This window comes from Gadus macrocephalus, chromosome 1 (assembly GCF_031168955.1).
Source record: "Gadus macrocephalus chromosome 1, ASM3116895v1".
Lineage (NCBI taxonomy): Eukaryota > Metazoa > Chordata > Actinopteri > Gadiformes > Gadidae > Gadus > Gadus macrocephalus.
Window position 1 is genome coordinate 17423446 of NC_082382.1, and position 15376 is coordinate 17438821.

The 15376-nt window shown below is 45.9% G+C and overlaps 1 protein-coding gene across 3 annotated transcripts; it reads right to left on the reverse strand.

The window, feature by feature from the left end:
* Positions 1-36: 36 nt before the first annotated feature.
* On the reverse strand, positions 37-14919 carry srpk1a (SRSF protein kinase 1a). Of its 3 annotated transcripts, none has more exons than XM_060050723.1 (16): positions 14746-14900; positions 14030-14084; positions 12169-12290; positions 11460-11568; positions 11227-11314; positions 10925-11012; positions 9992-10098; positions 9269-9434; positions 9147-9172; positions 8776-9004; positions 8040-8507; positions 5998-6098; positions 5488-5595; positions 4213-4282; positions 2069-2161; positions 37-1360 (listed from the first exon to the last, which is right to left on the reverse strand). In XM_060050723.1, the coding sequence occupies exons 1-16, from the start codon at positions 14756-14758 to the stop codon at positions 1176-1178; spliced, it is 2028 nt and encodes a 675-aa protein (XP_059906706.1). In that variant the 5' UTR covers positions 14759-14900; the 3' UTR covers positions 37-1175. The 3 variants fall into 3 exon arrangements, with proteins under 3 accessions (XP_059906706.1, XP_059906698.1, XP_059906693.1); XM_060050715.1 differs by lacking the exon at positions 2069-2161 and adding an exon at positions 2898-2990 and having other exon boundaries at positions 14746-14894; XM_060050710.1 differs by lacking the exon at positions 37-1360 and having other exon boundaries at positions 1367-2161; positions 14746-14919.
* Between the last annotated feature and the right edge of the window lie 457 nt (positions 14920-15376).

Here is a 15376-nt window from a genome sequence, read left to right on the forward strand (position 1 = left end):
AGATGATAAAAGGAATTATTAGAAACTGGGTCTAAGGAGTCTTTGTAGAATTGTTTAATTGAGAACAATATTATTTCAAGTTTGACCATTTCTATGGGGAGAAGACATTATGGAACAGTTGGCCTTACATACAAATGAGCTTGGACAGTTCTTCCAAATGCTTTATTAAAACAATACTACCTAGCTAAAGTACTTTAGCTAAGACATAGTGCGATCTGTTAAAAACTGTACACAGCTGTAATATACATAACAAGGCAAACTCTTTGGTACAGGTATATACAGACAGTTTATTTTTTTACTTGTTTTTTTTTCCTTTTACCTTATATTGGGCTTCTTAACATGCCATCTTATTGAAACCTTCCCAAACATCATATTGCTGAAATGTTATAAATGTATGAGAATGCCAGCCTCCCATGAGAATTAAGTATTTCATTACAACCAACCACACTATGTCAGGTGATAGATTTAGCTAAGCCTAAAAAGGACCTACAGCAACAGATGTTAATGTTTCAACTAAAAACAAGTGATTATGATTGGAAAATAATCTCTGCATATCGTTACGGCGTATCATGTGAAAATGGTCAGCCTGTCGTCCAATGTCCATACACTAATCTAACAAATACAAAAAAAGTGTGTCATTGAATACAAGATAAAACAAGTCATAAAAGGAGAGAACACGACATTAATGAAACTGTAAGAGAAACACATTGAGTCTTTTTTTTCTTTTCTTATTTTCCATGGAGGAGAGGGACAGGTTAAACCGAACCATCTACATATCCTTGAGGTTTTAAGTTTGTTTGTTTTTTTAGTGCAGAATGAAAACCAACCAAGGATGAGCGACTAAAATTACAGGGAAACGTCTTAATGATATACAGTGGAGGTGGAGAGAGGGGGGTGGTTACGAAGCATGAACCACTCACAAGCATGAAATAACAAAGTCACTGGGATCCCTACACCATCAATACAAAGGGAGAGATGAACGGACACACGGAAAAGTAAAACATATATACGAGCAACACCCCAATGATAAGAACAAGATAACCAAACAAAAAAAACAAACAAAGAAATAATAAATATTTATCAGATATGCCCAAACTGGAAAGTGATCTGTTGCAGTCTCTGGAGAATGAGAGGAGGAGAAGGGAGAGGGGAGGTGCAATGGCAGGAGGGCGCCACTAGATGGCGATCCAGGGGTGGCGTAGGCATTCGGCCGCTGTGGCCCTCTTCTCGGGGACCAGGTCCAGCATGGGGAGCAGGAAGTCGGCGAAGCAGTCGGCCTCCTCGCGGGGCCACTCGTACTTGTCCACCAGCACCTCCAGCAGCCCCCATGGCTTCAGCTTGGTGATGTGCTTCAGGTCACCTAGAATACGAGGCTCATGTCAGCGCCACACATGCCAACGCAGTCAATAACATGCATGCAGCATCTCTTTAAAGTCACCATGTGATAGATTGAGACCCTTCAAGTTAGTAGAATTAGAAAGAGCAGTTATTGACCCGTGCACTTTAACTAGCTATGCAGCAAACTAACTACATGATTTTTATTTGTAGTATATATGGAGGTTACAGGATGTGATTTTATTGATAACATTATTGATGTTTTCTATGGCGACCATCGATCCATATTGATACGTCAGTGTTATTTTTTAAGCTACGAGCTAGTTGAAATTTTGTATATTGCTGCTTTAACTACTAAACTGTTCTAAATGGTTTATTTGACCGGTTCAGTTACTATTCTAATGACGGCGTACTTCACTGTCCCAGTCAATTAGAGATTAACAGCCATGTTAAACTAGTACATCCATCGTTTCAGGATTTGTTTTTGCAAAAAAGTAAAACTGCACAATGTAACTTTGTCACTTCAGCGATCACTTTCGTTCAAAAGTATTCCAACTTTCCCAACCACCCAAGACAAACATTAGCCGAGGGACATTTGTCTTTAAATAATACTTTGTCTGCAGAAAAAGTGGTGGTGACAGAGATCCATAATGCAGGTTTTGAGTTAAAAGGGGGCGGGAGACGGAATGAGAGCGCGTTCCTCGGTGAAAGCCAAACTCTGCCGACACTTTACCTTTCTTGGTGAAAAAGTCCTTGGAATGTTTTCCCGCCAAAACGAGTTTGCGCGGGACAGTCCCCAGCAGCTCAATGATCAACGCTATATGGTCTACACAGAGCCGGCCAGGGGCCGCCACACGGACGAGGAAGAGGGGAATAAGGGTGTGGGGGGGAGGGGGGAAGGGGGAGAGGGGAGGGGAGACAAACAGACAGATTCATCATACAGTGTTCTAGTCAGTGGCCCGCTCTGGGTGAGGATGAGGAGGGTAGAGGAGCAGAGAGGTCTGGCCGGCAGGACACCAACAGCGTCTTTTTTCATTTAACCCATCAGAGATGAATGACCCCCCCCCTTTCACCCAGCTTTCACACGTGTGCCTCTGTGTGTTTAGTAAACCCATGTGCCCTTGACGGGTTTAAAGCCCTTCGAGCAACACGAATGATTAAGCCCTGGGTGACAGACCAAATGGATTACTGATGACTAACATCTGGCCTGTATGACCACAACCATTATTTAACAACTACCGAGACATGCTGGGATTCTCGGTAACAGCCCATGATTATTTTAATTCAAGGGTGAATAACCTTTTTAAGAAAAGCCTGCTTGGGCTGAACGCAGAGCAATAAAACATCTCATAGCTCACCTGGATTAGGTAGCTTTAAAAACAAATGTTTGAGTCCATTTGCTTGACTCCTGCCTACTGGTTATCCTGCAGGCCTTCCCAGGCACAGAAAACCTTGACAGGTCATCAAAGCCATGCTGCCATGAGCCATGGGCCACTCTGCCTCCCCTCCCTTGACCCACCGTCCGTCCCCAGGGCTGGGCTTGCATACACAGGCTGGCGTACCTCTCTTGGTGAAGTATTCCTGTGAGAATTTCCCACTCAGGGCAAGGTGGCGTGGGATTTGACCCAGCAACTCGATTACGAGAGCAAGGTGGTCTGGAGATGAGGGGCGTCAGCGGAAGGGCGCCGAGGATGTAGGAGAGCGATGGTGGAGGGGTGGGGGGGGATAAGGGGTAAGGGAAAGCAGAAAAAAAAAAAAACAGCAGCGATATGGAGGATAAGAGTTGATCATGAGTAAACAAGGCAGATGGAATGTAAAAGATGATGATTAAGAATGATGATGAAAAACAAAAATAAGTATGACCAGCATTGAAGACACACAATTAAGTTGGTAGTTGAATCAAACAACCGCTAAATTAGGTATGTAAAAAAAACAAACACACACACAAAATCTTAGCCATTAAAACATTTGACTGGTGCAAATAAATTGATGAGATGCTGAGCCACTATAGGCAAAGGGAGACCGAAGAATGATATCATGCCAAGGGGGAAAGGTGCAGCAGTGCATTCTTTACACTGGAGCATCACAGTTTATAGCTGTGGAAGGAGTGCCAATTAGCGGAGAGCTACGACTAAACACCCGAGGTGGATGCAAGTCAGGGCAGACACTTCATGCTTCGCATCAGGGAAGGGTTCAACATGAAAGGAGGAGCAGCCCGATGAGGATTGGTTAGTGGCTTTTTTTGAGGAGTGAAGTCATGGAGTTTGGTGTTTGTGGTGGTAACTGAATCGTTGAGCTTGAGCGGTAGCTCAGAGCTCCTTCTCTTTTAAATCATGCATGTGGAGATGTGGGTTGTTGTGTGTAACCCCAGTGGGTGACAGGGATGGCTCACTTTGATGTTAGAGAGGAAATAGTCACAGGAATAAAGGCACTCAATATTACATAATAGGCATTTCCGAACAGATCTAGACTTAAACAGACAACTTATAAAGTCAATGTAATCAAAGCAGAGAGGTATTACAAATTCAAAGATAATGGAGGCATGCCACTAGCAACAAATTTGTTCCAAAAGGCCCATCAGAAAGGAACTGGAGACAACACACAAGAAGTGTTGTAGGAATATTACTAAATCAAGTGTGTGTGATTGATGGCTGGCTTAAGTAGCCTTTCCCATCCGCAAAATGATTACTCAAGTGTCTTTGTGAATTGCTCACCAAACACAAGCACCGGCTCTAAAACGACATCAGTTCTAGTGGTTCATTTCAGAGAAAGCACCTTTTGTTTACCTTAATCCAATGCAGTAAAAACAGAGGGAAAGGGTACTTTGTGATTAAAACTAGCTCTGACAAAGAGGGGTTAAAGTTGAAGGTACAATACCTTCGTCCCTGGAATAATCTTCCCCAGAATGTGGTTCGAATAAGTAGTCCCCGGTGGCCAGCTCGAAGGCCTGAGAAGAGAGAGAGAGAGAGAGGAGAAAGCATCACACCACCACATAAACTGCAGCACTAAAACTCAAGAAATGTATATCTCCTCTAAGCTACAAAATAAAGTTTTCCTTCCTTCCTTTTCTTTTCCTTTAATTAGAAGTTTCCATTTAGATATGCATGTCACTTCCTTATATACTAACCCTATAGTCTACCTTTGGCCTATAATAATGAGCGAAAAGTTGGCATTGCCATGCTCCAAAAAGGTGCATGAAATAAATGCGTTTAAAGTGTACAGTTACTTCCCCCTCCCCCTGGGTAGAGTACCCCACTGGACCTCAATTACTCTCCCCTCCAACTGGGTAGAGTACCCCCCTGGACCCCAGGATGAGCAGACATCAGCCCCGTGAGGGTAGGCTTGGCGCTTCATCCTGTTCATCCAGTGTGTTGGCCGTGCGCTACATGTCTGTTCATCCCCACAGTGTGTTGGCCGTGCACTACGTGTCTGTTCATCCACACAGTGTGTTGGCTGTGCGCTACGTGTCTGTTCATCCCCACAGTGTGTTGGCCGTGCACTACGTGTCTGTTCATCCACACAGTGTGTTGGCCGTGCGCTACGCGTCTGTTCATCCCCACAGTGTGTCGGCCGTGCGCTACGTGTCTGTTCATCCACACAGTGTGTGTTGGCCTTGCACTACGTGTCTGTTCATCCCCACAGTGTGTCGGCCGTGCACTACGTGTCTGTTCATCCACACAGTGTGTGTTGGCCGTGCACTACGTGTCTGTTCATCCCCACAGTGTGTCGGCCGTGCGCTACGTGTCTGTTCATCCCCACAGTGTGTCGGCCGTGCGCTACGTGTCTGTTCATCCACACAGTGTGTCGGCCGTGCGCTACGTGTCTGTTCATCCACACAGTATGTCGGCCGTGCGCTACGTGTCTGTTCATCCACACAGTGTGTGTTGGCCGTGCACTACGTGTCTGTTCATCCCCACAGTGTGTCGGCCGTGCGCTACGTGTCTGTTCATCCCCACAGTGTGTCGGCCGTGCGCTACGTGTCTGTTCATCCACACAGTGTGTCGGCCGTGCGCTACGTGTCTGTTCATCCACACAGTATGTCGGCCGTGCGCTACGTGTCTGTTCATCCACACAGTGTGTCGGCCGTGCACTACGTGTCTGTTCATCCACACAGTGTGTCGGCCGTGTGTCGACGGCGGCCGGGGCGCTCACCATGCAGGCCGTGCTCCAGATGTCTGCCGGTGTGCTGTAGCCAGCGCCAATGAGCACCTCCAGGGAGCGGTACTGCCGGGTCTGGATGTCTTCTGTAAAGTGCTTGTGCTGTTGAGGGAGGGAAGGGGCAGAGCCAGAGGAGCGCGGGGGTGAGGGAGGAAACACGGCGTACCCAGAGACTCAAGCCACATGTGCCGATGTAGGAGACCCCTCCGGCGCGCCATATAACCGCCACGGCACTAGCCTCAAATAACGCCACAATTACCCACAATGCAGTCGATTACTCCACATGGCACAGCCAAACATTAAGACATCACCCTTTTTCTTCGGCTTTCCCAATTGAACAAAAAATTATATTAATTAAAAATTCTTCCACACCCGAGCTCAAAACCCAGGAGCAGACTTTCCCAATGGATCATTTATTTTAAAGGGGGGGGGGGGGTAGTGGGAGACATGCCGAGCTTGGCGTTCCCCACAGGAAGTCCCAGAAGTCATTAGCAGCCTACTCACCACCCAGCAGGCGTTGCCCAGGTCTGCGATCTTCACCTTAATCTTGTCTGCATTCACTGGCTCCAAAGGGTTGACTAGCAGTGCACCTGCTGAAAGCTTGCCTGTGAATAGCATGGAGTGTGAGTGAGTGGGAGAGACACAGACAAAGCAAGGAAAGGAAGGAAATATGTCAAATTCACCATTACCCTCTATTATTAGGATACCTCTTAATTAGCTCAGCCATGCAAACAAAACCTCCACACAGATGAAGAGTAAATACAAATGTTTATAGCCATCAATGGCTTAGAAACCATGATATAAGCATCTATATAAAGACATCAAATCAAAACTAAATCAGTACAAAACTACATTATATCAATTTCCCCAAAATGCTTCAATGTACATAATTTCTGTTTGTTCACATAAAAATTAAAGGAAGACAAAAAAGGTAAGCTAGAGGGATTTCATTTGACTATGTTAGGGAATGACCGATTATCGGTCTGGCCCGCTCATATTTCCCATTATCGGTATCGGCATTTTCATGCTGATATTAATCACATTTATAGAGCACTTTTCAAGGTATCCAAATAGGATTACATAGTGAGTGAGTGCGTGGAGGTGTTATGACACCTAAACCACTATACACCCACTTGGGTGATGCACAGCTGCCACTATGTGCCAGAACGCTCCCCACACACTGGCTCTCGTAGTGGAGAGGTGAGGAATGATGACACTATCTAATTAGGGACTGGGGGATGATTAGGGGGCCATGTTGGTACAACAGACAGGGTGTAATTTCACCCGACACCGGGGCCATCACCCCTACTCTTGCGATGAGTGTCTTGGGATCTTTAGTGAACACAGGGAGCCGGGACCTCGGTTTATTAAAGTCATATTAGAAAGACTATGTTTTTGAATCGGCTTGAATAAAAATTGCCAGAGGACTGAGCACCCCCTACTGGCCATCCAACACCTCGACCAGCACACACTACTCCCCCATGCAAGGATGCACCAGACCGGCCCTGCTTAGCTTCCAGAGAAGCCAGTATTGCTAGGCAGGTAGCCATGGTGATGGTTAGGATAATACACAACAAGTAATACATTTACAGTTCTCAATTGTAGAGTCGCCTAAAATGCTTTGTCACTGGACTTTGGAAGAACAAGTACTTGTTTTCTCTCTCCCGACGTCGCAGAAGCTCTGCTTCTCACACACCTTGCTCATGCATACATTCCGCATCTCAATCTTTGTGTTCACATTCACGCCCCAGATTGTCGAAAAAATCTTTCCAATGTCTTTTCCACTGTGTGACAAGTACCACTAGCTTGCCCTTGAATGTTCTAGAAGAGTTTCTTATGGATCTTTTTTACTTGTTAGCAATGTTTTTATGTATTCATCATTTACTTGAAAATGTATGCTCCCAAACATTGGGGAGCGGTTTCTATGACGACTAATGCCCCATTTCCACTGCAGGGTGCGGATCGGATCGGTGCGGGTCGGGTCGCGTTTCCACCGCCAAAAGTGGGCGTGACCCGGACTTTGCCGTACCCGTTCCGGCCCCATTCTCGGGACTCCTCCGTTGCGGTACCCAAAACGAGACCAGACGCCTGAAAGGGTCTCGTGAAATTCTAGCTACACCCCCCCTCCGTTGATTGGTCGACAGAATCGTCACTTCCGGGTGACGCGGGGATAAAAACAAACAAACAGTAGCCTCGAGGTATTATTCTTTACAATTAACATGTCGCGTAAAAAGCTTGCTTGGGCGAACAAGGAGGTGGAGACGCTCGTCTGCATTCTTGGGGAGGAAGACGTTGTTTACGATGTTTACGTAGCTGCCGCGGCGATCGACATCCGGGCTACCACCAAGGCTACTGTCGGCAGTGGAAACGCGACCTCGGAACTGAGCTGGGCTATACCGCCCCCTCCCTACCGCACCTTTGCGATCCGATCCGTTCCGCACCCTGCAGTGGAAATGGGGCATAACACTTGCTATCGGCCTTGAACTAAAAGACACCGGTGCCCCTCTAGTTTGTGCACAACAAACAAACAAAAAATGAGCACTGACCGTTTCTCACGCTCTCCTGGGCTCCATTCCGACAGCCAGCCCTCCCCTCGGCCTCCTCCTCCCCCTCCTCCCCCTCCTCCTCCTCCTCCTCTAGAGTCCTACTCTGGTCCAGCTCGCCCTCCTCCGGTCTTCCACCGGGGGTCGCCCTCCTCGCTCCCCTGCTGCTCTGGGTGTCCTCAGCTTTGTCGTCCCCTTGTTGGCCGGCCGGCGCCCCGTTGCAGGTGGGCCGCTGCCTCTTGCCTCCGTCCCGGGCGGCGAGTTGCTCCGTGTTGCCGTTGTGCTGGTCTTCCTCCCTGCCCCCGGGCAGCCTCGACTCCTCCCTGCCCTCCTCCTCCTCCTCCTCCTCCTCCTGCTGCTGCTGCTGCTGCTGCTCCACCACCCCCACCTCGGTGCAGCAGGTGAGGCCGTTGCAGTTCTTCTCTGGCCCGTCCAGCCCCAGCCTGGTTACATCTGCAGTCACGCTGCACTCTGAGGACACAGGGGAAGCACAGGCCCAGAGTGCAACAGTGTTCAGTCACACTTCCAAATATAAGGAGAGTCTCGTCACTGATTGGTTCGACTTCCAGACGAAAGAGTCTGGGTTGGGACCCCCCCGATGTCCGCAGCCTACCTGTATGAATCCCTGAGCAATGTGTCTTACCCCTAGCTGCTCATTCATCTCCACTTTGGACAAATGACTAGATAGTACATATTAAATCTTTGCATGATATTTTTTGGTCAATGAAGCCAGCCCTACCGGCCGTTTCCTCCTCCCCTATGTCCCGTAGAGACAGCTGTCGGAGGGGGGCGCAGGCCCTCGCCTTGGGAGACTGGGGGTCTTCGTCGTCGTCATCGTCCTCCTCCTCCTCCACCTTCTCCATCTCTTCCATCTCCTCCAGGTCCATGATGCACTTCTCCAGCAGCGCCGCCTGCCGCTTCTGCTTCTTCTTTAGCTTCTTCTTCTTGTTCTTGGACATCTTGAGCGTCTGAACACGCACGACCCCACAGAAAGGGAGGAATGGGTTATTATCTGGGTTATGGTAACTTCCTGTGAAGGTGATACACAGGAGAGTAAATTCTAATGAAACATGCAGAACTGACTGGAAGAAGGGGGTGCTGGGGACTTACTTGCTTCGGCACCGGCGCAGTGCTTACTGAAACGACAATAGGTTCAAAGTCAGTGTTATTCAGTGCCGCTTATTCAACACCATTCAGAACCATCATGTGGATTAAATGTGGGCGTGACATACTTGCGGAGCCGGAGGGGGGCGGGGCTCCAGCCCGCTGCCACTCCGTGGCCTCGGCGGCCAGCCTCCTGATGTAGGGCTCGTCCACGCTCATCAGGATGTTCTCCGGCTTGATGTCCGTGTGGATGATCTGACACTTGGTGTGCAGGTAGTCCAGGCCCTGCAGAACCTGGGGGGTTTACACACCGGGGATGTGCGGGAAGTTATTTTCAAGATGCATTACATTACTTCCATTTTAAAGCGAGAGGTTAAGCTACAATATTACTGTATAATGTGGTAACTAATTATATTACTTATTACCCTTTGCTTTAACTGATTCTTAATCCAGAAAGGTTTCTAGATCAGCCACATCCAGTCTGATGTTTTTACACACACACACACACACAGAGATAATCTTTCCCTTATTCATTACGAATATACAAAAACATCACTTGATACCGGATGGTAAAGTGTTACTTGACATAGTAGCTTAATAATATAACAATTAAAATACAAAAATGTAAATTAAAATACTAAATTACTGATTAAAGTTATATATCACTGTATCGTGTAAAAAAAGTGGTACTCAGGTATGCAGAAAGCAACATAAGATGGAGGCAAAAATAATGCTAACACTAAACTTCAAGTGTTGCTAGAGTGCTTGCTTATCGCCCACTCTTCAAAACCAGGTAGGGGTAGAGGAGTCTCCTCCATACTTAGGTGCGAGAGGAGGGGGTGTTGGGTTACCTGTCGTATGATGCTCTTGACACAGGGCAGCGGCAGACCCTGGTAGTTTGACTTAATGATCCACTTCAACAGGTGATGTCCCAGGACCTCGAACACCATGCACACATCTGACACACACAGCAGTTAAGGCCAACACCTGTTCAAAACTAACTATACATTGCCAAATAATTTAAGTGCTTTTTTTTTTACATGCCATAATATTCACTAGTCTTTCAAGTATTCCAAGGGCGTAGACGGAGCCAAGTTCAGCAGTGGTCTCTCCTGAACCCTCCCCGCAATTTGGAGTATGTAAGTGGAGGGGAGCATTAACTCAAGTTTGAAGTTTGAACTAGATGCAAAATGAATTTTCAAATTAGTACTTGGGGCCCCAAGTACTAATTTGGGCTCTGTGTTGAGCAATTTATATCTCCCTATATCTTTAAATACGTTTCGAAGAAGTCACATCTTCCAAGCCTGCTTTTGTGATGTATATAAACTACAAATCATTAAGCAGCAGGCAAGTAAAACATTCTTGCAGGGGGGCGAAAAAAATACTTCTGTCGTGTCAAGCGGTCTCATATGACAGCACTACAGTCGGGTTTTCGGGGGGGCAGGGACAGCGTCATCGGCCCCGTCTCACCCTCAGCAACCCGACCTCGCACGACCACTCACAGGTTAGCTGCTAGGTGGGGTCTGTTTGAGACACTTAGGGCTCCATTCAGAGGGGAGGTCACCTGTTGTTTACAGCGTCCCCGGCACGTCGGCTTCCAGCTAAACATGACACCGGCGTGCAGGACTTATATCCTTTGGCTGACAAAGTACTTTCCAAAAGGGATTAGCAGAGTCCAGCGGCGCCAGTTGGGGCACAAGTGAGAACAATGGCTCAGATGCACTAGTCTCACGGCAGACCGGGAACGGCCCGGGAGACGCCGGGCAGAGCAGCAGAAAGGATACGAGTTCCGTTAACGCCGGAGATCTTGAAGTCGTCTAGCAGCTGGACCACCATCTCCCTGTTGGGGTCATCGGGGTCAGAGTTTCGTACCTAGTGGAAAAAAAAAAAGAAAAAAAGATATACAGAAATTATTATAATTTATTTTCGTATTTATATAAAAACACATGAGGACATAGTTGGATTCAAATGCTCAAAGTATAATTAGCCTATATTATAAAAGCATGTCTAGCTACTACCAATCATCGATTCATGTCCATTCACACATTTACAAATTACAATGCAATGAGTTAATATTTCTACTCACAGATCTGAGGAGTTTGATCTCGTCCACGGCCGTTTCGGTATAGTGCTCTGCGCTTTTCACTACTTTCATTGCCACGAAATGCTTCACCCTGCAAACCAAAATGACACGTACCACTCAGACCAAAGAGTGCCATCAATGAAAATCAAATACAAAGGAATCACAAAACAAAAAGGCACGAAGTGGAATGCACTGAAATAAAAATACCAAAAGAGTAGCTGAAAGAGTGTTCTTACTGGATGTCCCACGCCAGCCACACTGTGGAGAAGTGTCCCCATCCCAGCTTTCTGATGACATGATACTTCCCGTTGAAAAGGTCTCCTATCTTCACATGGTGATAGCCACCTGTTTAAAAGAGAAGCAGCAGATACTCTTAAAAGTGCAGAGTGTAGAATTGAATGCCATCTACTGGAGAGATTGCAAATGGCGACCTTGTGAATTCCTCTACCTTTCCAACATCGTAGAATGAGCTACGGTGGCCTGTACTGACATGTAAGGTGTCAGAAGGTGTTCCAACATTATGATATTTGTCTAAGACAGCATCGAGATTCCAAGTGTCAACTGGTGAGGTTCCTTGATAGATTTACTAAAATGTATTTAGTCTGCAAGTACTGACGAACAAGTAAGGTAGCGATTATGATTGTTAATTAAAAACGTGTACTCTCGAGTCGTTTGTCTGTTCTGGGCTACTGCAGAAACATGGTGGGCCCAGTGGAAGGGGACCCAGTCTCTTTGTAGAATTAAAGAGAGAATTCTAAGGTAATTTATAATTGTGTTTCATGGGATTAGACACTAATTAAAAACATACTCATGAATATTATATTCCTTGTCTGCCAAGCGTGTTTCGCTGGACGTGACTAAATTCAACCTTGCACCATTAAGCATCGGACCCGGTGAGACTGAGTGGGGAGGGGGTGGAGGGGGTGGAGGAGGAGGGAGGCGTACCCTTGCAGTAGTCGTTTGGATCCTCCTGCTCCTCATCGTCAGAGCCCAGGATCTCCTCCTCGGGCTCCTGTGGAGAGGCTTCTGGCTGCGGCTGGGGCAGAGCTCTGGGGTGAGCCGGCTGTCTGTGGGACACACAGGGGTAGAGCAGAGCGGTCAATCCAGTCCCGAGAGCTGTCTCGAGTGGAGGCCCTCGGGCACACAGCTGTGTTTAGTAAACGCAAGCGACGGAGGTACAGCCTGATCCACCGCAGACTTTGTGAAAACGTGAACCACAGAAAAACAATAGGGTTGAGGACTGAGACATCGATCTAAGAATCTCCCTACGCGCTTTCGCTTCTGAAAAGACAATTCCACTCCTACCTTCAAGTCACTCACAATCCAACATCATTGTGTGTGATCCTTTTGTGCACAGATATTAGTTGAACGAGTTCAGTGGCACAATCTAGTTGTCGTGGTGAAATCCCAACCTCAAAGATTCTGGGTTGGATTCCCATTTCTACCTCAATCCTTGAGCAAGCACCTAAACCCTACTGACCTTCCTAAATTTGCAAATGAAGTGCACATCGCTTTGGATAGAGGACTGCGGAATAACTTGTGAAATGATATGCACGTCTTCATTTGACTCAAGTCTGCAAATTATTTCGGAGAACTGGGCGTTTCCAACTCGTCGAACATCTAATTTAGTTTAAGCAATAACACCAAGGCCTCCTGAGGAGCTTCAACCGCTGTCGTAGAAGCATCATCTCAGCGCTAGCTGAACCACAGAGTGGACCCTCTGGTATACAATTGGTACTGGCATACTCATTAACATCTCTTTAGCAAAATCTTTTCAAAATGCATCTAAATTATTTAACAATACAGCCATTTTGCCTCAGACTCAAGACACTGCCACTGAGCAAAATAAATTAAAATTGACAGATTACAATTTACATCATTTTCTTATTTATTAGTACAGCCATTAATTCACAGCGCTTTAGACTTTAGAGTCTGGTAACGCAATGCAACAGAAATAGGTAAAAACAATATTAATGCAATAATTGCTGTTAAGTTTAGGGATCTAGTGGTAAACGTAACCTAATCAATCCATTCCGATCTTTAAAAGGCAAACCAGATTGGACTTCATTTGGGTTGGTGACTGTGTACATTTTCGCATGCAGCTATTTAACTATTTCAACATATTTGCTCAAGAATAAAAAAAGCTTATTTTGGGTTATCTAATACCCCTTCCTGGAGATAAAGGTTAAACTAAAAAGGACATTTATTGAAATGATATAACAAAGCACTGTCTTTTCACTCCAAAGTCTTCAAGATGCATGAGCGAGTATATGGATTCTCTCAAATAGATATTTAAATGCATTTTATTTAGCATTGGCAGGTGTGCCAAGAAGATCACAGAGAAGATGGGGGGTTATTTGCAAGGGTGCCGTTTCCATTGAAACGGCAATGTCTCCGTGAGCCTATATATGTAGGCTTCATTCTCTTCAATTTAAATATAGCACAGGGTGTTATGTAACGTTCTGGCGGATGCCTCTGATGGAATTATTAGTAGGAAGGTAGTTCAACAGACAGTATTAGACAAAGAGGAGGAGCATAGCTACGGCTATGACTAATTCTCAACAACACAAATTGATAGAAGATCACAGACACTTGAACATACGAAGATGCATAATAAATAATGAATAGTTGTCGTGCATTACAAAACTCTAGCGTGCGCGGACGGCAGCACGTGTGTCGGAGATTCTCACGACGTGCTTTTCCGGATGCGACATGACTGGAGCGCTGGGGTTAGGGCTCGAGATGGAAGAGATCCAATGCACGACATTACAATAACCGACAACACTGAGGCAAAGCAGTTACTCACTTTTTGCTGGATTTCTTTGCCTTTGCCCTCTTCTTCCTCGCTTGGAGTGCCAAAACTGTCAAGAAACATGAGGTTGATTGCCCCCTTAGGTTATTCAATAAGGCGTATGGTAAACATACGTATTTGAACTGAATACACACAATGTATTACCTCTAGAACGTGACACCCTCCTTTACCCTGACATTATCTCATGTGATCATGTCTGCAAAGATGTAAATTAAAACGCCCACTCACAATCAATGTGCACGAGGGCATGTATACGTGTATTGTCCATGAAACAAGCAAACCTTTACATTCTCAAACATTAGAAAATGCTGAAAGAGGGTTCAACATGCAAGGTGCGTGGCAAAATAATCACATCGAGTCAGCTGTCATGCTAGTTAAGAAACGAAGCGATAGCAGGTAACCGTTATCGACGCGTTGGCGTGTCTATGTGTGTGTATACATCAATATCTGGTGCAGTTATCGGGAAATCGTCGGCAAACTCGTACATGTTTGATTGGAGCTGGTGTCAAGGTAGACAGCTAACGTTAGCTTCCTTCAGCTCAACAGTGCGTGACAGACGTGCTCAATTCCAGCACCAGCTAAACGTTCACATTGATAACACCTTGCGGTTAAGGAATCCCGAGAATATGCCATAGTGTGTGTTTCATATGAGGAGCCATACAGCCTGACATTGCTGGAATGCAGAAATGCTATGTCTTTGTAAAGATTACCTTTTCTCTCCATGTCGGCTTCGCAGCTAGCTGTTAGCCAGACTAGCAGTCATCGAATGATCCACGCATGCGCAGTGGTTTCCACCCAAGGAGCGTACGTATGAAAATTACTGTACCTGGGCAATTGTCACAAATATATTATGTTCAAAGACTTCATAGTTTTAGGCCAAATGTGTTATCTCTTATACCAAACGTGTCGGAAAATATGATAGTTGCAAACATAAACGATGCGGGGTCGCCGGCTTTCTAGACCCCCCTACCCCTCTACCCCTCCTTTTCAACTGTCTAATTTGAGAAACTGCACTTTGGACGCTCGTTGCTCTTTTTCAGTTTGAAATAGCAGCAGAAGGACTTGGTATAAGTACTACTAATAAGTACTGCTAAATGTAATAATACTGCACGAAAAAGGGTTTTGATAGATATTCCATTTTATTGAACATTCCCATAAAATCCAAAACTTTATTTGTTTAGTTTCTGTACTTCCTTGTCCAATTGTATTCTGGACATTATTTTAGTCATGTTTACTGAGGCCATATTCAGTGGCCTTCAATATGATAGGCCTTCCAAAAACTATTGAGGAAAAGTATACATATCTAGTCTAGTGTATCTTTGATTCTAATGCTTGCAGAAC